At 56.3% G+C, this 27,131-nt stretch overlaps 1 protein-coding gene and 1 long non-coding RNA gene across 2 annotated transcripts; one reads left to right on the top strand and one right to left on the bottom strand.

Moving 5' to 3' along the window:
• WNT4 (Wnt family member 4) lies at nucleotides 1–27,131 on the top strand. The gene is made up of 5 exons (XM_036914621.2): nucleotides 1–287; nucleotides 14,190–14,425; nucleotides 23,148–23,279; nucleotides 23,369–23,511; nucleotides 24,174–27,131. The coding sequence occupies exons 1-5, from the start codon at nucleotides 211–213 to the stop codon at nucleotides 24,639–24,641; spliced, it is 1,056 nt and encodes a 351-aa protein (XP_036770516.1). The 5' UTR covers nucleotides 1–210; the 3' UTR covers nucleotides 24,642–27,131.
• On the bottom strand, nucleotides 2,464–3,178 carry LOC130683317 (uncharacterized). The gene is made up of 2 exons (XR_008996920.1): nucleotides 3,039–3,178; nucleotides 2,464–2,567 (listed from the first exon to the last, which is right to left on the bottom strand). It is a non-coding gene; the product is annotated as an uncharacterized LOC130683317 (long non-coding RNA).

Below are 27,131 nucleotides of genomic sequence, written 5' to 3'. Positions count from 1 at the left end.
GCGGCGCTGACAGTCTGGTCCGCGCCGGGCAGCGGGCGCAGCAGCGGGCAGGGCTGCCGGCAGGCACGGAGGCAGAGTCCCGCCGCGCGTGCCCCGGCCCGCGCCCGGCGCTGCGCCCCAGCCCACCCGCGGGGCGCCCACCTGCCGCCCCGACGGGAGGCCCCCAGCGGCCGCAGCCGCTGCCCGGGGCCGGGCGCCCGCGGCAGCACCATGAGTCCCCGCTCGTGCCTGCGTTCGCTGCGCCTCCTCGTCTTCGCTGTCTTCTCGGCCGCCGCGAGCAACTGGCTGTGAGTCGGGCCGGGACCCGGCTGGGCTGGGCGGGGGCCGGGCGCGGCGGGGCGGGGCAGGCCTCGGGGGCAGCGGCCGGTGCCAGGCGGCGCGGGGCAGCGGGCGCGGGGGCGCCCGGCAGGTGTCTCCGCTGCTGGACGCGAGACTCGCTCCCTCTCTCAGCTGCCGCCGTCACTGCCTGGGCCACTCTCGGGACACCTCTCCTGCCCAGGTCCGGTTCCCAGCCCTGAGGCGACAGGGGTGGCGGCGGTGTCCGCACCCTAGGCGGCCCGGGGCGCCCAAGAGCGCAAGGGGTGCGAGCACGGGGTGGCAGCCGGGATGGGGAGCCAGGCGCAGGGCGCAGCCCAGGCTGAGCTGACAGGTCGCCGAGGAAGCCCATTACGGGGAAGAGCCCTGGGTCATAATAGCAGGTTAATCCCCAGAAGTCCAGGAGCGAGTTCCCCGCGCCGAGTTGCGCCGCGCTGCGGGCTGGGCTGGAGACGTGCAGCGACCTGTTTCTGCCAGGGGGCGGGAGCCAGGATAGGAGGTAAGGGACAGGACCGGGACGCCAAGCCTCCGAGAGCCCGTAGCTGGTGCTGGCCGGCCATAGTTCTCCCTGGGGCAGGAAGAAATTCCCTCCAGCCCTTAAAGAGGACAACAGCCCCCACCTCCCTGTGCGTTGCCTAAGGAGTGGGGTGGGGGCTGCTGACCGCTGGTGACCTGACTGTCTGCCTGTTTCTCCTTGACTGGGCTTGCCTAAAAGGACTCTCTGGGAAGAGACAGAAGGTTCATCGGGGGACTGGGGTTGGGGGGTGGGGGTGGATTCTAAAGGGATGAGCTTGGATGAGTGGGTGAACAGGGAACAAGAGGACCCTGGACCCCTTCATCCCCACTCAGTGACCATTCCCCAGGCCCCAGGCTTAAGTTAACCCTGGTCCCCATTCCTTCTGCCAGGAGCTCTACCCCCATCCACTGTGGGCAGCCAGTGGGGAGCCAAGCTCCAATATTGATCTGAAAAGCATGAGGTGGGAAGGGGGATAGCCAACAGTGTAGCTGGGGTTTCCATGGAGACAGCAGGAGAGGAAAAAATTCTCTCTGCATCAAGACCAAAGAACAAATATCTCCCATGAAATTGCCCCGAGTGTCCAATGGCTGTTGCTATGAGGTCATTGCAGCCAGCCGGGGCCCTGCAGGCTGGAAGGAGTGTGTTCGTTGGGGTCAGAGCCACCCAGGGCTTGGGGGACGGAGGTGATGTGGAATTCTCCCAGCTGTTCTGAGAATGAGCGACTCCAAGGCAGCCCAAAGTGGCTGCAGAGCTTTTGTTTTTCTTGGAGACTTAATTTGATTAACACTTCAGGAGCAGTGGTGAACTGTACAGAACCCAGGGCATCACCACCTCCTTCCACCAAACCCCCTGCAGGCCGTCCCTCTGGGTGGGGCCTGGGTCACAGAGCCGAGGAGAGGAGCTGATTGGGACCTGGGGGAGTCTGGGTCCCTGGACCCGATTCCTGAAAGCCTGGGTTCAGAGCTGGGTTCTCCAAAGTGAGAGTGAGGGCTGGGGCTGACCCACCCAGCGCCAAGAACTGTAAAAATGCAGAGAAGGAAGTGGTAGCTCAAGGGTTGGACCCAAGCCTTTGTGGGAGAGAGTGGCATCTGTGGGGAAAAGTCCTTCAAGAGTGTCTAGTATTTGGGCTCATTTTACAGATGGGAAAACTGAGGTCCCAGGAGAGAAAGCTACTTGCCCAAACCCAGAGTAAAGAACTGGACCCAGGTGCTCTGATTCCCCGGCAGTAACATACCCCCTTGCTGAAACCATCCCAAAGTCGAGCCAGTGTGGCCCAGGTGGTATCATGACCAAGCCCAAAATCCCAGCCAAGGAGGCAGCCCCAGTTTTGGGTCACATGAACCATGGGGAATTCCAACGGCGCTGCTCTTGTGCCTGTGCCGTAGGGGTGGGGTGAGGAGGGGCAGCCTGGAGGGAGGAAAGAGGTTGGCAAACCTGTTCTCTGTAGCAGTGATGGTTCAGGTTGTCATGAAGCAGGTCTCTGGTAACCCAGCTCACTCCTGCTCCACCCCAGGCTTTGGGCCAAGGGTCTTTCTGCTCAGCCCAAGACAGGAAGAACATGGGGCTTCTCCTTGGACCCTACCAAACCAGAGAGGCTGTGATGGAGAAGTGATTCTCTGGGCACATTCCAGGACTGGGTCATTTGCCTTGTATTATCAACCTCCAGCCCTGAGATAGGGGCTGAGCCAACTCTGGGGAAGTAGGTGTACAGCCTGGCCTCCCAGGAGCTTGGACTCTAGGTAGAAAGATAAGACAAAAGCAAAACCATGAGTGAATGGGACAGTGGATGTGCTACTGCTGTCAGAGGAAAGAGTTAAGTGTGAGCTAAAGTAGTCACAGAGAGGGGACTTTTCCTGGAAGTTGTGACAATACATGACAATATATATGTAATCATGACAATAACAATAATTATAACAGCTCCCACTGCACTATCTAAATCCTGACATATGAATCTCATTTCACAGATGAGAAGATTGGGGACCACAGAGGTAATTGCCCCAAGTCACTTAACTAGAAAATAGCAGAGACACCTGACCCAAAAGCTGCCTCTAGAAGGAAAGCTTTGGGCAGGCAGGTGTCTGTCCAGGCATGGTGGCTGACACGAGATCTTTTCAAGTATGAGCCGTACTGGAGGTCTGGCCTCCAGAGGATGGCTGGCAGTGCTGTCAGAGGGGCAGGGCCTGGGTGTCTACTCCCCTTTTGGTACCTGGGAGTCAGGCTTCCGTCCAGGGTCAGTTGGCTGGCTGGTTGCAAGTGCCAGTGCTGTCTGTTGTCTCAGAAGGGCGGGTGGCCCGGCGAGGAGGCCAGGTGTCCTGCTGGGTGCAGCTGTTGGGCAGGACAGAGCCTGGAGCTGGGAGGGCTCTGCAGCCCGAGGCCTGGGCAAGCCCAGAGAGGCTGGAAGCTGTTGATTAGACTTGTGTCTGGCGCCTGGAGTGAGCTGACAGCTTGTGGCAGCTCCCACCACTGAGGGAGGGATGGGTAGATAAAAACAGTTCGTCAGTGGAAGGCCTGGCCTGTGCCATGGACCTGGGCTCAGAAATGTCTCTGAAGGTTCCCCCAGCACCGGGGCTATGCTGGCAGTCAGGAGACGAGGGTTCCAGTCCCAGTTCTGCCCCACATGCGAGGTGACTTTGGGTGGGCCTCTTCTGCCCTCTGGACTGTAATCTTCAGCAGCTTGCTCTGAACCCCAAGTGGAAGTTCTGGGAAGACTTAGGGAATAGATAAGGTAAATGTCATTACTGGGATTTCCTGAAGAAAGGCAGTGGCACCTTGAGCTGGGGCTCCAATGGAAGCCCCCAAGGCAAGGGCAGGGGACCTGTGCTGCACTCAAAAGTAGCCCTTCAGAGTGGCTAAGAACTCGTACTCCATGACAGACAGCCCACAGTTCCATCCCAGGTCTGCCACTGACCAGCTGAGTGACCTTGGGCAGGCTACTTAACCTCTCTGAGTCTCGTGCTCCTCAGTTTCCTCTCTGTAAAATGGTACCCACCCTTGGGGGGCTATAAAGAACAGTGAGCCCTTGCATGCAGCACGCTGAGCTCGGTGTCACACACAGCAATGAACATGGTAGCGGTGGCTGCTGCTGGAGGCTGAGGGCTGCTGTCAGTGAGAGGGGGAGTTGTGTCCCTGTTTACAGGGATGGCGGAGAGAAGGGCCTTCAGGCTACTGCTCCTAAGCCCTGTTTACCCCAAACTGTTCCATCCAGATCTGTAATCTTGCACAGGCTACACAGGTAGGACACTAGGCTGCTGCCTCCGGGCTTTTCCGCCAAGACCCTGACAAGAGCCTCATAGAGCCAGGGAGGCCCAACCTGGTGGACCTGAGGAACTGTTGCCAGGAGCACCCCTGAGGCCACTGGGGGAGGCACCGTGCTCCTCACTGGATCTGATCCCCACAAGTGTGTGTGTCTCCGTCTCTGGGTCAAGTTCCCTGTGCCTGCTCACCCAGTAGGGATGTGTCTCTCGGTCGTGGACAGTGAGGCCTGGCACTCTGGGCACAACTCCCTGGGCCAAGTATGGGCAGAGCCAGCCCAGATGTGCAGTGTCAGCCCCACAGGTAAAGGTGTGGACTGTCTCCCCAGGGAGTGCCCCTCTAGTCCCCAGCTAAAAAGGATCCCTCCCTGCCTACTAAAGAGTAAAATCCCATCCCCTTGGAACTCCTCCCATGCTTCCGGGCATTGAATCACACTCACAGACCTTCACAGTTAACACCAGGATTTCCCGAATTGCACTACTGATATCTTAGGCCTGCCTTGCACACTGTAGGTTGTCTAGCAGCATCCCTGGCCTCTACGCACTAGATGCCAGTAGCAATCCCCCTAGGTGACAACCAAAATGGCTTCAGACATTGCCAAATATCCCCTGGGGGAAAAGGGCTGCCCTGGTGGAGAATCAGTGGGTGACTTGAGCACTCTTCCCCCCACTGCCCTGTTAGAACCACATAACCTCTCCCTCCCACTTTCAGAGGACGGGATTTCCATCCTTTTCGGCCCCACTTGAGAAGCCCAGAGGTACAGTGACTTCTCCAAGGACATTCTGCAAATCAGAAGCAGGACTTGAACTTGACTTGCTTTCACATGTCCAGATCTTATGGTTATTACCCACTGCCTATAGACCTGTTTCGTATTATATGTAACTATAGTTCCCTAGTGTGGCTTCTTGCTTCTTCTACAAGGTTATAACCATCTGGAAGCTGGGGCTATGGTATGAACACCTCCCATCATCCTCCTAGTGCCTGGCACACATCTGCAATGTGGTGGGTGTTCAGTCAATATTTAATGGATGAAGGAAGGACTTATTCACTCCAGAGGGTTTTAAGTTGTTGGTGCCCTATCTTCAAGGACCTCAAGTAGGAAGGAGGCTCTGCTCCACTGCCCTGAGTCTCAGGTGATGCTAAGAGGTGCCAAGTGGGTGTCGGGAAGTGTGGCTGTCCCCCAGCAGATCTGCTGCTCTAGCCCTCAGCTCCCCAGCTAGGGCACACCCCTCAGAGCCAGGCTAAGCACTTCTTCCCACTCACCCGCCATTGCAGGGCGGGCTCTGCCCGAGGGGCTTTGCTCAGGGTGCAGTCACAACTCAGCTGTCTGCTATGGCTTGATTTTCTTCCCTCAACCTTGGATTAGCAATTGAGCAACTCAGCAAGCATCTGACGAGACAGTGTTCCCCAAACCTGTTGAAACTCGCCCGACTCAGGCCCTGTGGGTGCATTTGGAAAGCTGAGCATTTGCACCAAGCCTCCTCCTCTTGTTGTCCCTCTGGAAAGAAGGGCTTAGCCTGAGCCAAATGGGCACAGAGTTGGCCATGGAGCCACTGATGGTGGAGACAGCTTCCCACCATTGGTTCCTCTAGTCGCCCAGACGCCACACAAGCTTGCAAGAGCCGCCGCTGGTTTGCTCAGCAAACTCAGCTGGAAGGTGAAGCTATGACCCAAGGTTGCTGTCCAGATTTCCACAGGAGTTGCCAGGTTTTATCTCTGAGTCCTGAACTGCATCTTCTGTGATTCAGCCAAACCCGGCAGAAGGCTCTCTCCCTGCCGTGACCCCACAAGCTCCCCCTTTCCCTATCCAAACCCCTCTCCACAGCCCCCACCTCTTGGCAAACTTAAAACCAAACTATGTTTTAAAAGTTCCCCAGCCAAGTGAGAACCCCCGCAATGGAGGGGACCTGGTCTGGTGAGAGGGAGGGAAGGAGGTGGGCGGAAGGAGGGAGGGATGTGTCCAGGGAGGGAAGGAACCTCCAACAGCTCCCGGCTCACAGGGAACTCTGGAGAGGCCCAGGAGAAGCAGCAGGAAATCCCCCATGGGATACAGGGAGCTCTTCCCTGCTGGGACTCTAAATGGTCCTTTCAGACCCTACTTCTCACTCTGCTCACACGGCAGGGTGGGGTCCCAGGAACTCTTCCCCAAGGGCTGGAGACAGCAGGGTCTGCCTCCTGAGTCAGGGGTGCCCAGCTGTCTTGGCACCCCAGGCAGAGAGGAGAGAGCCACAACCATCGAAGTCTGAGGAGTTCTCAGAGATCATCAACTCAGCCCCCGCCCAGGACACTGTGCCTGGTAGGTCCCATTCAGTCACGGCAAACCTCTACCTACCAAGCAAGACCTACTCCATCAGGCACTGTACTGGGTACTCGGCATCACACAGCGCATTAGCGGTGGAGCAGGAACTCCAGCCCCATCTCCTGACCACCCTCAGGGCTTTCTCTGCAGCAGATGGAAGCAGACCTACACCCCAGCCCCCGCCAGCCATTCTCTGCTGGAGGGGATGAGCAACTGGAGCAAGGAAGGAACCAAGGTTCTCCCATCTGCCCTGTGGGGGAAGGGCTGAGCTTTGGCCACATGTGCTTCCAGGACTAGGCCTTTAGAGGGGGTCCAGCAAGGTCATGCAACTCACTAGAAACCTGGAGCTACCTGCACAAGGGCCTCCCGTCAGGGAGCCAGCACTGGCCCTGGACAGCTCAGCTGAGTTTCCCCCATCCTTTGTAGTTCTCCACCCCCAGGGCCCCTTCAGCCAAGCTAGGGAGGACAGTTGAATGGTTCAGTGGCTACAAAGGCAAGAAAGGCACTCTGGGGACAAGGTTTGGGTGGGTCTTTGCAAGGGACAAGCTTTCTGCTGGCAAATTAGGGGCAATGCCAGGTCAGAAAGTGCTCTAAATTTGAGAGCCACTTACCCCACTACCACTACCACACCTGCCCCAGGGAGAGAAGGGCAATTCTTCCGTTCTGGCACAGTTCTGGGGCCATCCGGGCTCTGGTCTGAGTGGCTTCTTCCCAGCTCTGAGTCAGCCACCAGCTCCCCTGGGAACAAATTCCATGAGATAGGAAATGGGGGGTTCCCAAACTGTGGGGTATAGGAGCCCTCAGTATGGAGCTGGGGCACCCGGGGCTAGAAGGAAACTGGGGGTGCCAGGCTTATGAGGATGGGGAGTAAAGGGAGCGAGGGACCCCAGGAGGCAGGAAGGGGGAAATCACCCCCTAAGGTATAGGAGTAGGGGCCTGGGCTTCAGAGAAAGCCACCTGGGCATTGGAAAGTCTAGAGTGGCACTAAGGCAGGGCAGAAGGCGGAATGGAGGCAGAGCCCACCACTCCACAACCCTGTGAGCGTCTCCAAGGGCCCCCTCCTCACTGGCTGCACCTCCGAGACCTCAGGTCAGTGCCAGCAATGCCCTCCACAGCCCCAGAAGCTTCAGAGACCACAGGTCCTGACCCATCCAGCAGCCCCATAACCACTGAGACATCTCCCTTCTGACACCCCTCACTCCTAAAGTGGCCAAGAAGCCTTCCCTATAGTTCAGAAAAGACAGTAGGCTCTAGAATCACTCAGCAATGAAAGAATGAGGCCATCTTCCTCAAACCATCGTCACTGAGGCCAAACCATCACACCTTTGGTACCCTGGGCCATCTTTGGAGCCCAATCATCCAGCCCAAGCTTAGGAGCCAGAATGACCTGTTTTCAAATCCTGACCGCCCCTGACAGGCTGCATGGCCAGGAACTCTTGCCTCTCCGAATGTCATCTGTGAAATGGAGGGGATAATACCCTCCTGGCCAGCCCTGCATGGCTGCAGTCAGGATATATTAAAGCTCATGGCTACTGTGTGAAGAGCACGAGGGACAGGTGTGAAGTGCCTCTCTTCTGGTCAGCTAGTCTCCCTAACGGTTTCCACGTCCCCTGGCATACCTGAGCTTGTCCCGGACCCCGCTGTCCTGACCCTCCTCACCCAGCGTCCTCCCCAGCTCCTGATCTCGCCACCGTCCCCCTCCCTCCCGTCTCTCATGCTCCCTGACCTTGGAGAAGCCCCCCATCCTCTAGCTCTGCATACTCCATCTGGAGAGACCCTCAGAAACCTGCAGTTGGGATTGAGATGGAAGTGACCTACTGTTTCCGATGGGAGGGTGTCCTCCCCTCAGGTGTGCTCCGCTTGGGAGCAGGGCTGGGGTCCCAGATCTTCCAGCTGCTGGAACTAAAGACAAATGAACAGAACTGGTCTGAGTCCAGCAGAGGGCCCAGCTCAGGGGACTGTGAAGAGGCTGCAAGATGACAGTGATGGTGACTGTGATGGTGGCAAATGTCTTAATAACAGTGATAGTATAATGTTGCCCCTGGGGGAAGAGTGCCTACTATGTGAACCTTTCATTCATTTAATCCTCCTGAGTTGAGTCCTTTGCCTCCCCATTCAATGGGTGAAGACACTGAGGCCCAGAGATGCTCACTAACTTGCCTCCAGTAACAGAGACGGGCTTCTGACCTAGTCTGTCCATCTCCAGGGCACAGTGCACCATACTGCCTGCCGTGCCGAGGGGCAAGAGTCTCTGGCACAGGGTCACCCTGGGGAGAATACAACAGGAGGCTAAAACCATGGGCACAGAAACATTCCCAGCTCAGGAAACTGGATGGTGTGGGAAGGATCTCGGGGCACCCGGAGAGCGTGATCCTGGATGGGGTCTGCGTCCCTCTTGCTGTCACCCGGCCTGCAGCTCCCAAGGTGGCTACTGTTCAACAGGCACTGGTCTCCTTCCGGCTCCTCCTACTGCCCTCCTGGCCTCCTTCCTCCCTGGAGTCGCAGGCACCACAGCTCCTGAGGAGGCTCTAAATGTGGCCCAGCAGGCAGGGAGGCCGGAGGGAGGGGGCAGAGAGGCCTGGGCTGGCATCCCAGCCCCCACCTGGACACCCGTGGGGCCAGGACCATGCCACTGATCTGCTTGGCCTTCCAAATGCTCCAGCCATTTCCCATCCCAGCTCCTCCTGACGCACAGAACAGGAGCCGGGGAGGAGTCGGAGAGGTGCAGATTTTCTTCTAGGAATTTGCACATTTTTTTTAAAAAGCAAGCAAACCTGGAAAAGCTTGGGACAAGCCCAGCTAATTTTAGTTTCTAATGAAAACAGCAGGTGGCTGAGAGGATCTGATCTCCCTGGCAGAGCCAGGGTCCTCCAGCCTCGCAGGCTGCAGGCATGGGCTGGGCATGGGGAGGGCCTCCTGGGAGGAGCCTGAAGCCCCCACTTGAGAAGCTGGGGCACGAGCTGCCTGGCAGCGGCAGCCGGGGTGGCCTGGGCTGCTGGGGTAACCTGATCGATGACACGGCTGTGGCTGGAGTCCTGGGTGGCGGGGCAGCAGGTGGCAAATTGCTAAGCCTGTACTCAGCAGTGGCAGGAAGAAGTCTTAACTGGGGCAATGCAACAACGGGAGAAGCAGGGATGGTGGAGGCCCTCCCCAGGCCTGCCCGCACGGCAGCAGCCAACACTCATCACGCCAGACTCTCTGTCTCCCCCAGAGATGGCTCATGCAGTCAGCATCGGAGCCCAGCCCAGCTTCAGGGTCAGCAAGTGGCAAGCATATCTCTCAGGAAAAGGCTGAGCCACCTGAGGGTGCAGGGAGAGGATTCCTGAGGCCCCCAGGACCAGCTGAGGGTCTCCAAGCCCTCGGCAGGCTGAAAGGCAAAGGCAGTCCCTGTTTTCCTCTCTCACCCCCTGCTCTTCCCAACCTGACTACTCAGCCAGGAGGTGAGCAGAGGGGACCCGGTCAGGGCAAGGCCCTCCATTCACACATTTACTGAACACCTCCTAGGCACTGAGGAGGCCATGGGCTAGACATGACACAGAGGGTGGCATCAATCCCCCGCAGCTACAAACAGGGCCGGTCCACAACCAGAATGCAGGGGAAAAAGAGCTCCCAGGCAGAGCTGTTTTGCATTCGTTTTCCTGCTCACTACTTGTGTGATCTGGAACATGTCGCTCCACCTCTCTGGCCTCAGTTTGCCCATCTGTACATTGAGGCCAGGCACCCTGACTGGATACCAGAACGAGCAGTGTGGGCAAGGGCCTGCGATGCCTGGGCTCCTAACTCTGTCCACCCCATCCCAGCTCAGGCACCCAGCCCTTCCCAGGCAAGACCCTGGGATGGGGGAGAACCAGGGCAGGGTGGGCTGTGCCTCCTGTGGCATGGAAGGGGACAGCTGTTGGGCCAGGTGAGGGCAGGGACGCTCCTCAGCGGAAGGTCGCTCAGCTTCTTCCTGGAAGCTGTCCCAGTGACTCACGGCCATGGCAGCCCAGCAGCTCACCCCTAAATCCCTACTACTGTTATTTCAGCCTGTCCCCCCTGTTGAGTTCTGAGCCTAGGGGAGAGGGAGTGGGCGGCTCCTCCAGTCCCTCTGATTCCTCATTCAATGGCAGGGGCTCCACTTGAGGCTTGGACCGCCCCCCCAATCCCAGTCTATAGAAAAAGGACAGCCAACTCTGACACTGAAAGGCCACATAGACACAAGAGCAGTTTTCTGAACCCAAGAGGAAACAGGCTCCGAGTGCGGCAGACACTTGCCCAAGGCCCCCCGTGGGCTGGTGGCTCAGCCAGGCCTCTCCAGCCTGCTCCCCCTGCCTTTGAGCACCTCCCCTCACCAGAAGCCAGAGCACAGCACAGCTGGACCTGGCCCCTCGGGCGGGTACAGAGGGAGCAGAGGCTGTGACGAGGACAGGCCAGCTTTCTGCCCCCAGGTCACAGAGTGAAGAGGGGCCCCCACCCTTTCCAAAGAGGCCAACCCTGGGTCTGAGCAGGCAAAGATCCAACTTGAGGCCCAACTCCTGTCCCCTCACCCGGGGCCTCCCAAACATGGACCTGGCCCGTGGCCAGGAGCTGGGCTCTTGGCTCCCCCTGCAGGCCAAGAGCACCAGGTGGGACTAGCTCCGCAGGGGACCCTTCCCTGCACCCAGGAAGGGCTGAGGAGCCCAGGCAGCCCCCTCCCCTCCCACCTTCCAGATTCACCCTCCCCTGATCCCCAGCCCTCTTCCCGCCCTTGTCTCCTAGTCTCCTGCCCCAGAGGCTCGGGCTCCTGCCCACACACACCAGTCTCCCTGCATCCCCTAGGCAGGACCTGGGAGAGAAGACCAGGAGGCTGTGGGAATGCAGGGAGAGTGAGGGGAGACGGGACTGCCTCGGCCCAAGACCACCCACTCCCTCTTGCGCATGCAGCCAGGGAAGGGAGAGACCCTGCTGCAGCATGCCTACAATGTGCCCAGAGGAGAGTCAGACACACCAGCCACATCAAATCACCTTCATTTCCCACAGCAGCTGTCAGATCGGAACCATTACTCCATTTCTAGATAAAGAAAGCCAGACTCAGGGAGGGCCCATCACAGGCCAGTGAGGCAGAGAGTGGGTCCCCGAGTCAGATCACCCAAGAGGTCCCCTAAAGTGCTCTCCGGGCCAGTGCCCAGCACAGTGTCACAGCTGCAATCCGGGAATGGGTTAGGGGCCCAGGCACCCGTGCTTTCAACAAACCCACAAATGTGATGCACAGCCAGAACTGGAAACTGTCACTCTGGTCCAAACCCCACGCCTGACAAAGAGAATCCAGATGCCGCTTGCACACCTCTGGGAATGCTACCACAGCTCAGTGACCAGCAGGCAGCCCACCGGCTGCCCCTTAACCGGCATCCTTAGGTGGAACAAAGCCAGCTCCCAGTAGCTTCTGCCCACTGGTGTTAGTACTAGTCCTTGAGCAACATGAAAAAACATAGTCTCTACCAAAGGCTTTAAAGTCAAGCAAAACCAGGTTCAAGTGCTAGGTCCACCTCTTATTAGCTATGTCACCTTGCCCACAAGGCAAACTGCTCAACCTGTCCGTGCCTCTGTTTCCTCCTCTGTAAAATGGGGGTTCACTGGCTCACGAGAGGATGAATGTAACTGTGTAAGTAAAGTGTTTAGCCCAGTCCTAAGTTCCAAAAAATGTAGATATTATTATCACTGTTATAAAAATTTCCCATCTTTCAATACAGCTTTGTGTGTACTTTTATATTTGGGCACCATTCATTCAATTCACTCCTTCTTTCAGCCAGCATATGTCAAGCTCCTGCCCCATTGCCTTACAACCCGTGTCAGACCATCTTTCACACACAGGATCCCTTTTGCTTCTGATAACACAGTTCCTTGACTTAGCCAGAACCAGTGGTATCTGCAGATACCACACTGAGTTCCAGAGAGCAGTACCTTCTTCTCAATCGTTCTTCAGACAAGAAATTTGTGCAGCTTCTCTTATAGGACACAACTGCATCTTCACCTCCCACCCACAGAGAGAACCCCCCCACCCCCAGAGACCCAGTTGGCTGGCCAAGCCCCTGGAGGGGGAGACTGGTTCACTGCGGAGTTGGGGGCAGCAGGACACGCACTCTTCCGTTCAGTGCCCCTGATCTGCGTGGCTGAGGCTGAGGTAGAGGCAGGGGCTGAGTTTCCTCCTGGGAGTTGGTGGCAGGCCCTCTACCTCTCTGTGCTCATCTATGAAATGAGGCATCTGGACCAGACCACCTGTCAGGGAACATTCTTTTAAGTCTATGATTCTGTGCACTCTGCCGCTCCTCCAGGAACCTGGAAGGCAGCCACAGGTGAGCAGATGCATCTCCCACCTAGCAGGTGGGAAGGGGAGGCAGGGAAAGAAAGGGAGGCATTTCAGAGTCACCACTCAGCTGTCCTCCCCACCATGAGGCTGCCACTTGTGCACCTACAATGGGGACCAGGGGGTGGGGAGAGGGCAGGCTGAGGGGCAGTAGAGCATGAGTCATGGGGTCGTCCAGACCCGGGCTCCAATCCAGGTCTGCCCTTACAAGCTGGGTGACCTTGAGCTGGTCCCTTCACCTCTCTGATATATACCTGGTGTTTAGTAGGTGCTCAGTTAACACACACTTCTGCTTCCTCCCGTCAGGGACTTTCCCCAGCTCTGCTCCCATCACAGTGAGCATTCTGTGTCTGGCTCCTGGCCCCCCTGCCTCCTGGCCCAGGCCACAAGTGTCTGTGGTTAGATGAGGCAGAGCCTTCCCAGGCCCCTCAGCTTGCTGAGGAGAGCAGACAACAGGAAGGCCCATGGGGTTTGAAGGGGCTTGAAGCTCACCTCTGGCACTTGCTATGTCACCTTGAGCATGTCACCCTCTTAGCCTTCATTTTGGAATCCATAAAAGAAGCATAATGATCGCCTCATAGATTTGGAGTAAGGATGCAGCAAGATGAAGTGCCTGCCACAGCAGCAGGCACACAGTAGGTGCTCAGTGAACAGTAGTGCTTGCTCCTGTCCTCACTGAAATGGACGCATTGAAGCCTTCTCCCCATCTGTGCCTGCCCAGAGCACCTTGACATAAATTATCCCAGCTAGATTGTGATCCTCATCATAACCCTGTGAAAGGGAGCCAGCATTGTTGCTCCATGTTCAGGCTGTAAAAACTCAGGGGTCTGAGGCAGGAGCATGGCACACTTTGGTTTTGAAGCCACCCCCTGTCGCTGCCCCACCCCCACCCCGTGCTGCCCAGCCCCAGCCCCCTGCCTTCAGTGCCCTCACTGCCCCTCCCCTGCCCCTGTGCTGCAGCGCTGATGCTGGTCTCCAACTGGGGGCCCTGGGATGCGGCTACAGTGAAAACCTTGGCCTTGCAGCCAAAAGGTGGGCTTAGGTCCCTAGCACCCCTGCCTGGGGGTGGGGAATGAGACACTGGAGCAGACAGTGGCTCTAGCCTCCCAGCTGAAGGCATCTCTACATGAAGGGGTTGCAGAGCAGGTGCCAGGTCTGGGGTAACACTGGGGCATGGATGCTGGTGCAGGGGGCATCCAGGGCAGGGAGGGAGCCCACAGGGGCTGGTCAGCTTCCCTCCCAGTGCTCTGCCTGCTTTGGATGACTCAAGGAAGAGACCTTCTTGTGCAAGACAGCATTTCCCTCCAGCCCCAAGAGCCAGACAGGAGAGCCTGTCACTGGATCCAGAGAGAAGTCAACAGCCAGGACCCATCACTGGGACAAGTCAGTTCCCAGAGGCGTGCACTGGGCATGGCTCCAACCTGTGAGTGGAAAAGGAGGGAAACAGCTTGGCATCACATTCTACCCCACCACCCTCTCCCTAGGTACCTGGCCAAGTTGTCTTCAGTGGGGAGCATCTCAGAGGAGGAGACATGCGAGAAGCTCAAGGGCCTGATCCAGAGACAGGTGCAGATGTGCAAGCGGAACCTGGAGGTGATGGACTCAGTGCGCCGTGGTGCCCAGCTCGCCATCGAGGAGTGCCAGTACCAGTTCCGGAACCGGCGCTGGAACTGCTCCACACTCGACTCCTTGCCTGTCTTCGGCAAGGTGGTGACACAAGGTGAGGTAGGGGCTCACAGGGGGTGCTGGGGGAGCCAGTGGTGCCAGGGTGTGGACCCCAGGTCCGGGGACCCCAGAAGAGGCCAGCACTTCCTTGGGTGGGTAATCACATACGCGCAAGTGGCTGAACCATTCTGTTATTTATCCAGCGAAAACAGCACACTGCTGGAGTGAGAGCACAGATGCAGATGGAGGTTCCAGGATGGGCACGATCCAGGTGGGCAGAGGGGGATGCTCTTCGGTGCCATGCTGCACTCTACAGTGTGCAGCGTTTGCAGCCCTGGAGCTCCATCCCCATTTTAAAGAGGAAGGAACTGAGGGTCCAGCAGGGGAAAGGATGGAGTTGCCCAGGGCTCCTCAGAGAGTGAACAGCAGAATGAGAACTCAGACCTGGGGCTCCAGATCCCTAGCCCCACGCTGTTTTTGCTGTAGCAGTTGGTCTCTTGTATGCAAGCTTTTCTCATTCATCTGTGCCTTTGACGAATCATACTGAGAGCCTCACCATGCCAGCCCTGAGGACCAGGAAGAGCAACATCAAGCTCCTATTTTCCTGGGCTCAAAGCAAGTCAACCACAGCTCAGCAGGGCTAGTAGCTTACACACCAATAGCACTAACAAGGGACCAGCCACTGTTCAGTTTTAAGTAAATATTAACTCTTTGGACCCTTTTAGATAGGTTTCCATATTGCAAATGAAGAAACTGAGGCACATAGAGGTAAATAACTTGCCCAAGATCAAAGAGCTAGAAGTGGCAGAGCCAGGACTTGAACCCCTACAATTCAGCTCTGGGATCTTGCTCTTACCCCTGTGATGCAGGGGACACAGGAGCCTTGAGAAATACAAGGGTGGACCCACCCCTCCCCTGGCCAGGGCTGGGTGCTCGAGAAAGCTTTCCTGAGGAGGCAGGCCTTCAACTGAGAGCAGAAATATGAGAAGGCATTAAGCCAGAGGAAGATGGGCCAGGGCATAGAGAGCGTTCCATGCAACTGGAAGGCGCTCTGAGGGGTCACCGGGTCAAGCCTCTGCCCTCGAGGAAGCGGTGTCAACCAGCTGCCTTTCTCTACTTCCTGAGCATGAAACTGACACTCCTGAGCCACCAACATCCTTTGCCTTGCTCAGGTAGCAGGAAGGCATTGCCTGGGCCAACCTTTGTCTTGGCACCTGTGATCCTGGATGGCTAGGGCTGCTGGGCTTGTGGCAAACCATTTGGATGTTGTTCGAAACCAACTGTGATAGAAATTTGGAAGCCATTCTCCTGGGAGCTGGCAGAGGCCAAAAGGCACGATCGCACTTGGCATTGTTGAATGGCTGCAGAGAAGTAGAGACCCAGTGAGTGGCCTCAAAGTGGAGGATCTCCCAGGATGATGGTGCCACTGCCGAGGGCCCAAGGCTGCCTGTTGGATGAGGCCCAGGTACTAGGCTCAAATGGCCATCCTAAATGCCGGAAGCCCCCACACACAGTAGTAATCAGTGTTTCGGATGGATTGTTGGATGGATCAGCAGGGTTTCATGTACCAGGCCCATTCATGCCCCACATCTTGCACGTGCTATTTCCTTCCCCCCAGATACCCAGCCCCCCTCTGCCAGTCTTCCCAGCTCCTTGCTTTTCCCTCCAGGCTCCAAAGCTCTTTCTTTATGCTGCAATTTTTTCCTTCTTTTGGTAATTTTTTGTTTTGGTATCATTTCAAACATACAGAAAAGTTGCAAAAATAGTACAAGGAATTCCCAGACACTCTTTTTTTTCTTCGTCTCTAGGTGATGGATTTATTCCATCAGCGAATTTTTTTTTTAATTGAGGCATAAATGACATACAGTATTGTATTTGCTTCAAGGGTATGACCTAATGATTCAGTATTTGTATATATTACAAAATGATCACCACAGTAAAGTCTAGTTAACACCCATCACCATACATAGTTACAAATTTTTTCTTCTGATGGGAACTTTAAAGATCAACTCTCTTAGCAACTTTCAAATATGCAATACAGTATTAATACTGTATAAATATTATAGTCACCATGCTGTAAATACATCTTCATGACTTGTTTACTCTATAACCACTAATCTGTACCTTTTGGCCCCCTTCACCAATTTTGCCAACCCCACACCCCTGGCACCACCAGTCTGTTCTCTGTATCTGTGAGCTTAGTTTTTCCTGAGGAATTCCCGTATACTCTTTACCTGGATTCACCCAAGTTTGTTTTAATCCACTTGACTTATCAATTTCTCTACCTCCTACCCACTTTACACACACACACACATACACACACACACACACACCTAAACCATTTGTGTTGATACGGCTTTTATTACGCCTTTTAGACCAAACTGCGATGCCTGCCTCTCCCATCCCACTCCCCCATCATAAACCGTGAACTCTTCCAACCAAAGCACACATGATGTCTCATCTACCTGTTTCCCAGCACATGGTGGAGCCTGGCCTGGAGGACAGTCAGTGGATGTCATCTAATGACAGAAAGCAAGTTGGGGCAGGAACTCAAAGGAGGACAGAAGGGGAGGCATGGGTCAGTGCTGGTACCAAGCCAGGGAGGGACCCCTTTGAGAAGTGCCTTCATCCCGTGTTGGCAGCAGAACCCAAGGAGGTGGCCCAGCTCTGGCTCAGCAGGTTTGGGGGGACCCTGAGCATCCTACCAGGCGTGGCTGGAACCTGCTCCAGCCTTGGTCGGGTGTCCGGTTCCCTGGAGCTGAGTCGAGGCACCCACACCCTAGGTCAGCCACACCAGGTAGATGTCAGGCATGTTGGCAGAAGAGTCTGAGCTTTTCCCATTCATCCATCTCCTCACTCTTGTATTTTTTTATTTTCTTCCCTAGTAAGATTCCTCTCAGAAAAGTCTTAACTTGTCTCCACTGAACAAGAGGAGAAGGGCCGTGTCCCTCCCGAAGCCAAAGTGCTGCTCTCCGAAGGTCCGGGGGTTGATAGGCAGCTGGAGGGAGGGCATGGGCAAGAGTGGCCTTGGGCGAGTGACAGTGCTCCTCCAAGCCACACGGCCTTCCCTGCAGTGAGCCCAGCATGTGTGCTTCCCTCATGGGGCTGTCACGACAATGCAGTGACATAATGCATGGTAGCACTTGGTGTAGACCCTGACCCGAGAAGAGCTGTCGTCTCCAGCTGCCGGCCTTCCTGGGGCAGCAGTGCCAGCAGCCAGTCTGGGTAGGCCTCTCTTGCAGCCCCCGGGTTGGGGGTCGGTAGCTTGTTCAGTGCCCTCACTCGTGAACTGCCTGGCTGGGGTCATGGCCTCAGACATGCTAACCGATGCCCGAGGGGCCAGGCTGTCCTTGGAGGAGAAAGGCAACCCCACGTGTCGAGGGCCTGCTGGGTGCCATCATGCATCAGACGGCCCCCCCGACAGCTCTGTGAGTGTGGTGTCGTGCCCACTTCAGAGCTGGTGGGGGGCTCAACAAGCAGAGGCATGGTAGTACACCCAGCTCTGCGACCTGCCACTTTGGCTGAGATCCCCAGCAAGGTCCAGCGCCTGTCCTAGCCTCAACGTCCTCCTCCCTGTAAAGGAGGGACAATCCTAGGACCACCTCCAGGGATGGCCGTCAGGATTCAGAGAGAGGGTGCCTCTGAAGGGCTGACTCCCAGAGACCCCAGGGTGGGCAGCCTCCAACCTGCATCTCCTCCACCCTGCTCCTGGCCTACTGAGGCAAGATGGGTGGTGAAATAATGGTGACCAATGTAGACAGTGTGTAAGTCAGGGCCAGACTGTGTGCTCTGGGCTGAAAACCTACCAGAAACTTTACAAAACTGATATTCCGAGGAGCCGGGAATGGGGGCAGATGGCAGTTCTTGGCTGAGCAGGTATTAAGTGTCAAATGTGGGGTGGCCTCTGTACCTTTTAGTCACTGCTTGATCCCAGTGCCTGGAGAAGCAACTGCACATAGTAGATAACTGGTATTTGTTGAATGAATGAAAAGGATTTGAAGATGGGAGGCAGAGGCCATAGAGTCTGGCCAAGGTTCAAGGTGAGCAGGACATGCTGGGGTCTCAGAGAAGGCTGACCTGGGGAGAGGCGGGGAAGGCAATGCAAACTCCCCTTCTGCTCCCTTCCATCTTTAGACAACTCTGGGCCTCCCCCTGCCTCCTCACATCTCACTGTGACCTCGATCAAGCCTGTGTCCTAAGAGAGATGAGCCCTGAGGCCCCTTCCAGCTCTGGCTGCCAAGGTTGGGAGGCCATAGCACAGTGAAGATTCAAACCCAGGCCCGTCTTCCCACTCCCTGTGTCTGACATCATCTAGGACACTTGACTGACTGTGCCAGGCTGGAATTAAGAAGTAAATGCTTTCTAGTCCTGGGCTGAGACTCACTAAAACCTGGGTCCTCACCTTTGTCCTCAACATTAGCACTGCAGTGGCACCAATACGGGTGAGACTATGCCTTCCTTCTGGGTGGCCTCTTCACCTTGTTGTGCCTCGGGGGGTAGCATAGAGCCTAGCTCACAGCAGGTGACCTATAAATGTTTGGTGAGGGAGCAAGCAAGGAAGGAAGTGTCGCTGCCATAAGGGCGTTTGTGGCCCAATGGCGAACGCAGTCAGTGGACTGGCCCTCAGAGTGTAAGTGCCCCGTAGATATCTGTTGGCAAATGAATAACATGACATTAATCACCCAACAAAAACACAACAGCTATTATTGTCTCGAGCACCTACTATGGACTAGACTGAACACTTTCCATATTTTACCTCAGTAGATTCCCATAACCACCTGATGAGGTCAGTGTTATTATCACCCTCATTCTGTGGACAAGAAAAGTAAAATCACACACCTAGGAAATGGCAGAGCACGGATTATATTTCAGGCCTGCCTGGCTGAGCATCCGCACTTTTTCCCAATATTCCCCCGTCACCAAGGGCCTGCTCCATGCCTGGCCCCATGTGGGGTGCTGGGGGGCTAGAGGAGAAGTATGAGAGACAGCCCCAGGAGCTTCAGTTGGGCTGCGGAGGCCAGACACACAAGACGCTTAGAAGAAAAACGGTCTGCAGCCTTATTCTGATGTGTGGGATGGGCAGGAGGCCAGCAGGGGCACCTGGAGTCCCTGGAGGTCCATGATAGTGGGAGGGAAAGTTTTGAGAAGTGTGGGGGTCCAGAATACCAGGGCATTGTTTTCCCCATGTCAGAACTGGGAAAATGAGGCTCAGAGAGTAAAGTCCCACTACTAGTAAGAGTCTTAATATGGCTTTGTCCAGCTTCAAGGCCTTTACTCTTTCCTCTGTCCTACACTGTCTCTTAAATCCATAGAGGCTTCCTGGAGGTGGTTTCAAGAAAAGGTGAGCTTTTGCAGGTAAGATAACAAAGGAAACTGGGAGGAAAGGCAGGCTGGGAGCAGGGATGGGGAGAGGACAGGGACAGTGTCTTTCTCAGAGGCCAGCGTCTATCCTGTCCTACCCCCAGGACTTCCACTGGCTCTGCTTTGGAAACACGTGAGTTATGCTCGGAATGGCACTTCCTCCAGGACACCGCCTTATGCCCAGGGGATCACCATGCTCATGGCTTCCTCTCCAGCCCAACTTAGCTTCAGCCGGCTCCCCTCCAAACACTCCTTCCTGCCCGAATCCTTCCTTCCCACATCTGGGGGAGACACCGTGCATGATGTGCTCAGAAGAACGTGGGCCCTGAGTCAGACAGGCCTCGGTTCCAATGCCCTCTGGGCTGCTGACGGGCTAAGGGACCCCGCACAAGCCAAGGAGCCTCACTTTTTCCTCCACTGAGCAGAGCTGGAGAAAGCTGGTCACTAAGGTTGTCATGAGCCTTAGAGTCGGCATACGGAAAGGCCCTGGCCACTTCACAGGCCCTCAGAAAGGGTGACTATTACCACAGGACAACTCTGAATTCCCAGCCCTGAGCAGCCTTAGCACCTTGGAAAGGGTGGCATGGAGGTGGAACCCAGGGAACACAGGATTTAGACCAGTGAGCCAGGGAAGGAGGTGCTCTAGGAAGAAAAAGAGCAGGTGGAAAGGAGATGGGTATGAATGGGGCAAATGGCCTTAGGGAAAAGGCACCTTAGAGGGTTCTGCCTTGCCCCAGGCCAGCTCTGCTGTCCCAGGAGGACGAAGCCTGGACTGTCTTCCTCCTGCCGCTGACCAGGCAGCAGCTATCTACCATGTCGCTGGGAAACTCTCCTGTGCTATGCTTGCACGTGTGCCACAATCCTTTCGCTGTCTCCGCAGTCTCTGCCAGATGCCCCACTAGGTGAGCAAGGCTCCAGGCTGGGCACCCAGGCAGCGGGAGGAATCGGGAGGGGCCACAGCACTGGAGTCTAAGGGCTGAGACCCCAGGCCAGTTAGACAAGTTGGGGGAGCCACTGCCATTGGCTTGAGGGGCACATTAGCTCAAGGAGCTTGGCCACATTCTCCAGGCCTTCTGGGGCCTCCTTCACTGAGCACAGCCCAGCAACGGCTCACTTTGCCCAGTAAAGATCCCACAAAAGGAACAGGACTTGTCCTGCAGTGCAGGAGACTTAAGGTAGATCTGAAGAAGCCCTTCCTGGCTCCACATGCTGGAAGTGGGAGGAGGGCGACCACATGGTTATTCCTGGGCCTGGGCTCCGTGAGACAGGGTCATGTCCCCGTTGAAAGCTCTGGAGCCAGGATGCCTGAATTCAAATCCTGGTTCCACATGTCCTGGCTGGGTATTGTTAGACACATTACTTCACCACTCAGTACCTCAGTTTCCTCATATGCAAAATAAGGATTAAAAGTTTAATTCATAGGGTTATTACAAAGAGTATATAAATTATGTAAAGTGATTAGACAGTGCCCAGCAGAGTCAGCTCTAAGCTTTAGCTCTTCCTACCATTATCTTCCCTCCAGAATCCCTTCCTTCAGGCCCACTCCCAAGATGAGGAAACCATAGTGTCCTCGGTCCTGAGGCCAGGGCACGGGACACCTGGAGTCCTGGCAGATGGATGTTACTTTGGGGAATGAGGCAGAGGCCTCCCTGAGCAACGTCACAGGGAGCCCTGCGCCCCAGGGCCATCAGCACCAGGGAGGAGGCAAGCCCAGAGCTCAGGCTGGGCCAGGGGCTGCCTGAGAGCCCAGAGAGGCAGAGGTAACGGGACCACACCAGGCCAAGAGCCAGGGCCACCCGTATGCCCTGTGTCCTTCTTTACCTTCCCCCTTGGTCTTTGGGGCAAAAATCTGTGCTGGTTCAGGCCTGGAAATACCAGAAATACCAAAAGCTAAAGTCGTCTCTCTATGGGCGGCCACAGCACAAAACCAACCACCATGATCCTGCTATTAACCTCAATTAACTTGGAGAGGATTCCATCTCGGACTGTCAAGGCCACTGTAGCTCGAGCCAAGCCCCCAAAATGGCCAGGCCAGGGCAGAGGGCTGGTGGGAAAGAGGGGGTGGTGGGCAGTAACCCCAGCACAAGGGTAGAACCAAGAACAGGGTGTCCTGAGCCACAGGGCCCGAGCTGCCCCCCCACCCCAGCACTCAGTTTCCGCTGCTGTTCCATAGACACGGGCACAGAGGAGGTGATTGTTTCCATCTGACCACGGTGACTGCTCCCTGGGGCAGCCAGGCGCTCAGGCCTGGGTGTCACAGAGGTAACTGCCAACCACGGGGCCAAAACCTGCCCCCTCCACTCCTGCGGACAGACACTCTAGCGGAGACAGAAGGACAGTCACGGGCACACAGAGGCCCTCACAGGGCCCAGGAGAGGAGCAGGGCCTGTCTGCTCACACACCCAGCCAGGCATGCATGCGTGCGTACACACACAGGCACACACACAGGCTCTCTCCCACCATCCACACCCCCAGAAAGAGGCTCCACAGCAGCTACACCCTGAGGCACAGTTCCCAGGAAGATAAAAACACCCATTCAGGATGGGGGCGAGGGCAGACTCCAAAATAGAACCACTGAGAAGTCATGGAGTAGAAGGGAAAGACAGGCAGCAGAGGCCAACAGGCCCATGTCGAATCCTGGTTCTGTCACCTCCTGGCTGGGTGACTGGGACCAAATCACTTTCCGTCCCCAAACCTGGACTGTGCCATCTGTGAAATGGGCACAAAGCTCCCATGGTAGAGGGCATCCCCTCATCAGCCATGGTCACAGTAAACAGGAAGAGCCATTATTATGATTTATTTTTAAAGATTCTGAGGAAGCAAGACATTCTCAGAATCAGGCCCAGCATCAGGGAGAAGGGCTAGCACAAGATCATCAGGCTGGGGGGACAGTCCCCCACCCCTTGCCCCACTCAGAGCCCAGGGGGTCCAGCTGGGGAATAGGCACAAAACGAACAAGATGTTAGAAGAAGCCAGACCTGGGTTGACAGTCTGGCCCTGCTACGCCATAGTTCTATACTCTCGGTTAGTCAGCTCACCTCTCCAAGCCTGTCTCTTCTCCCATAAAATGCTGGTAACATCACTAATCTTCAGGAGAGGTTGTGAGAACAGCAGCCCTGGTAGCTAGGCACACGGAAGTGGGGTCATCTGCCTGCACCACCATGTGCTGCGTGATCTGGGACAAGCTGCCAAATCTGTGCAATGGGGTGATAACAGTCCTTACCCCACAGGGTACTGTGAGGATGAAATGGTCAGGACGTGGGCAGCCCAGAGAGCAGGGCCTAGCATGCAGAGAGCGTGTTTAGCCATTGGTAAGGTCACGGGAGTGGCCTGCCTGGCTCTCCATGGGGCACCATGGTTCAGGACCATCTCAAATGGAGGGTACAGGGATCCAGCTCTGCCTCTGCCTCCCACAGGGACTCGGGAGGCGGCCTTCGTGTACGCCATCTCTTCGGCAGGTGTGGCCTTTGCAGTGACACGGGCATGCAGCAGTGGGGAGCTGGAAAAGTGCGGCTGTGACCGGACAGTACACGGGGTCAGCCCACAGGGTAAGCATAGGAGGCGGGGAAGGCAAGTGGGAGGGCAGGTGCCGGGCCCTGCCCTTCCTCACCACAGCCCCTGTGCCCATGGCACCCAGGCTTCCAGTGGTCAGGATGCTCGGACAACATCGCCTACGGCGTGGCCTTCTCACAGTCCTTCGTGGACGTGCGGGAGAGAAGCAAGGGGGCCTCATCCAGCCGGGCCCTCATGAACCTCCACAACAACGAGGCCGGCAGGAAGGTAGTGTGCGGCTTCCCCGCCACCATCGCCACTGGGGCAGGGGAGGGCTCAGCAGGGCCACCAAAACCCTCTCCCACCCACATGTCCCTGGGAAAACATTCCCTCAGGCTCTCAAGACACGCCAGGCACCTCCTACAGGCCAGTGGAGCACGGGTGGCAGGGTAGTGAAGCACACAGGTGAGAGGTGTCAGACAACAGTGAGCGGTGCCCAACATGCCCCACCCATGCATGTACATGTGCACGGGTGTGTGTCCCCATCCGTCACACATACACACACGTACAACTAGGATTTGAACCTTTCTCAGTGCCGCCACAAAGAGCATGACCCTAACTGTGCCACCATCTGCCTCCTTGATACCTATTCTTCAAGGTTCCTGTGCAGATCCAATGCAGCCAGGTTCTTCCTCATGTCTCTGTCACTCTTTCATATGACACTGCCCTTTAGAATGTCTCTCCTCCTTCAACTCAAGGGCAGGGATAGTATCTTCTTCAACTGCCCCCAACACAGCTTACCAGCCACAACTGCATACAGCAGGCACTTAACGTGACACTAAGTCGTTTTCCAATTCTGCGGCATCCCCCCATCCATGCCCCCATCCAGTCCCTCCCCAACTGCCTCTGTCATCTCCTGATGGCCCCTCTCCCCTCCCTGTCCCCTGCAGGCTATCCTGACACACATGCGGGTGGAGTGCAAATGCCATGGGGTGTCGGGCTCCTGCGAGGTAAAGACATGCTGGCGAGCCGTGCCGCCCTTCCGCCAGGTGGGCCATGCACTGAAGGAGAAGTTTGATGGTGCCACGGAGGTGGAGCCACGCCGTGTGGGCTCCTCCAGGGCACTGGTGCCACGCAATGCACAGTTCAAGCCCCACACTGATGAGGACCTGGTGTACTTGGAGCCCAGCCCAGACTTCTGTGAGCAGGACATGCGCAGTGGTGTGCTGGGCACAAAGGGACGCACGTGCAACAAGACGTCCAAGGCCATCGACGGCTGTGAGCTGCTGTGCTGTGGCCGTGGCTTCCACACAGCACAGGTTGAGCTGGCTGAGCGCTGCAGCTGCAAATTCCACTGGTGCTGTTTCGTCAAGTGCCGGCAGTGCCAACGGCTCGTGGAGCTACACACATGCCGGTGACTGCCGCCCAGCCCTGTGCCCAGCAACCACCCAGAGGTCCAGGGAAGGCCAATAATTTAAACAGTCCCCCACCACCCACCCCAAAAGATACTGGTTATATTTTTTGTTTTGGTTTAGTTTTTGGGTCCTCATGTTATTTATTGCTGAAACCAGGCAGGTGACCCCAAGGGCACCGACAGGGGCCTCCCCTGAAGCCTGGGCCTTTTGTGGCTGCCACTGACCAAAGGGACCTTGCTCATGCCTCTGGCTGTCCACGTGTGGCCGCTGCTGACCACTCAGTTGTTATCTGTAACCATTTTTCTACTTGCAGACTTAAGGTGGTAACAGGAGTGTTACAGCCACATGCCTACTGACCCTGCCATCTGGGTGGCCCAATGGCAGGGGGACATAGGTGCCATCTGGATGGAAGCTGCACCCCCACACATACACAGACCCCTGGCAGCTTCAGTCTGGTAGCCCTGTTTCTCAAGCCCCTGGAAAGGGAATGAGCAGATACCAGGTTAAAAAGGGCAAAGGGCTGAAATTATCAGCCCTCTACGAGCAATTGGAGGTCCAAGCTCTGGGGGACCTTCCAGGCAGGAAGAGCAGACGAGACCAGGGCAAGAGCAGGTTACAGTCCTACCCCATAGCCCAGCCCACCCAGCCTCCCCTCAAAGAGGGAACTCCCACTCCCGGGTGCCTCCCAGGCAGGAGTATAGGCTGCCGTCTCAGATTAGTGATCCCAGTGGGGCCTTGGCAGTGATGCCCCTCGTGTGCATCTCCTCCTCCCAGTGCTTCATGAAATTAACAATGGGAAGTTCGCACGTGCACACAGACAAACGGCCATGTACAAAAGCCCTCCCCCGACCATTATTTCACTACTGAACCAAATTTACTAAGCAAATACTATGTTCTAGATCCCGTACTGGGCATTTCACTGGATGATTACAACAGTCCTGGGAGGCAGACAAGACAGGGATGCTGGTGCCCATGTTATAGGGGAGAGGAAAATGCTCAGCCAGGTCAGAGCCAGCCCGATGTAGAGGCAGGGCCAGAAGAGCCCTCCAGCCAAGGCTCTGCCTGGGCTCCTGCACCCAAAGGCCTGGCAACTGCAGGGTTCCTGGAGTCTGAGCCTTGGGGAGAGGGCTCTGGCTAGAGGAACAGAACCCAGAAAGCAGCAGAAGCCACAGACCACAGACTAAGCTACAGCCCACAGGGGGGCAGTGGCTGAGGCAGCCCTGCCCCTAGGTACCATGGGTACGGAAGAAGAGTCCCCAGAGAGGCCCCAGCAGCGTAAATGTGGCCCTCACACCAGCCAAGCCGTTAGGGGCCCAGCCAAACACCCACACATCAAGACCTGGGCTGACCCAAGACCTGCTTCTCAGGTAGACTGCCAACCACCAGAGAAACTCGCTGCCAGCCCAGCCTCCAGGCCACCCCCACGCTGGGGCTCTAGGCTCCTGATTTGAGGCCTTGAGCTCTGGGATCCCCACAGGAGGTTCTCAGACCCCAAGCTCTTGGCTCTGGAATTCAGTGTCTGAATGCAGGCTCCAGTCCGCACAAGCTCTCCTCCAGACTGTGGTCTGGGCCTCCTCACGCTGGCTCCCTCAAGAAGAGGGCCAACACCCTTGGCCACAGCCAAGCTCTCTACTCAATGTCCTTCCAAGAAGATGGCCAAAGCCAAATGAGATGCGACAGCTACATTCAAATGTGGGGATAATCTTGGGGAACATAGGCTCTGATATGGACAAAAGCTGAGCAGACTAAGTGTCCCACAGCTGCCCAGTCTCACTGCTCCTCTGGCGGGCATCTAGCTGTCTGCTCAGAACCAGGAAAAATACTATCCCTCACTGGCAGAGACTAGACCCAAGCGAAGGAAGCCATGGAGACCCCTCCCTGTCCAGACAGGGCTGAGCCGCTCTCCCCCACCCCAAGTCCTGTCCCCAGAGCCAGAGGACTAGGAGGTCCAGGATGGATGCTGGTATAGTGGGCGCTGCTCCAGGAAGAAGTGAGAGGGTCTGTGCCTGTTTGTGGGTTCCACCTCTCCGCATGCCACGGGGCTCCTCAAAGCTAATCCTCCCAGAGCTCTGAAGGATGTAACCTCAGTGAAGCAGACTAGATTCTAGGAACCTTTGCCCAGCCCTACCACCACCACCACCACAGGCCAAAGGGATCCAAAGCCACGGGAAAATGGAGCTTCCTTGGACACACCTAGCTCTGAACTGTCCCGAATAAAGAGAAGGAACGAGCACAGGCCTGATAAAAACCACCCATGCTGGAAGCTGGCCAGAGGGTCCAATTCCTGCCCGAAACCCTCTCCACTAGTGTTGACACAACACAATGGTGATGTCCTCTGAGGCCTAGGGCTGGATAGGCCCCAACTCTGGATGCTGCTACCCTCTCTGCTGCCCCTAACCCATCCTCCAATTTTTATACTAGGCTCATTGCCATTGAGACATCCCCATGAAATAGTCTGATGCACGATAAAATGATTATTTCTCTATCTTGCAA

The sequence above is a fragment of the Manis pentadactyla genome, chromosome 4, assembly GCF_030020395.1.
Source record: "Manis pentadactyla isolate mManPen7 chromosome 4, mManPen7.hap1, whole genome shotgun sequence".
NCBI classification, from domain to species: Eukaryota; Metazoa; Chordata; class Mammalia; order Pholidota; family Manidae; genus Manis; species Manis pentadactyla.
Note: the sequence above shows the minus strand (reverse complement) of the source record. Positions and strands in the feature narration are given on the sequence as shown.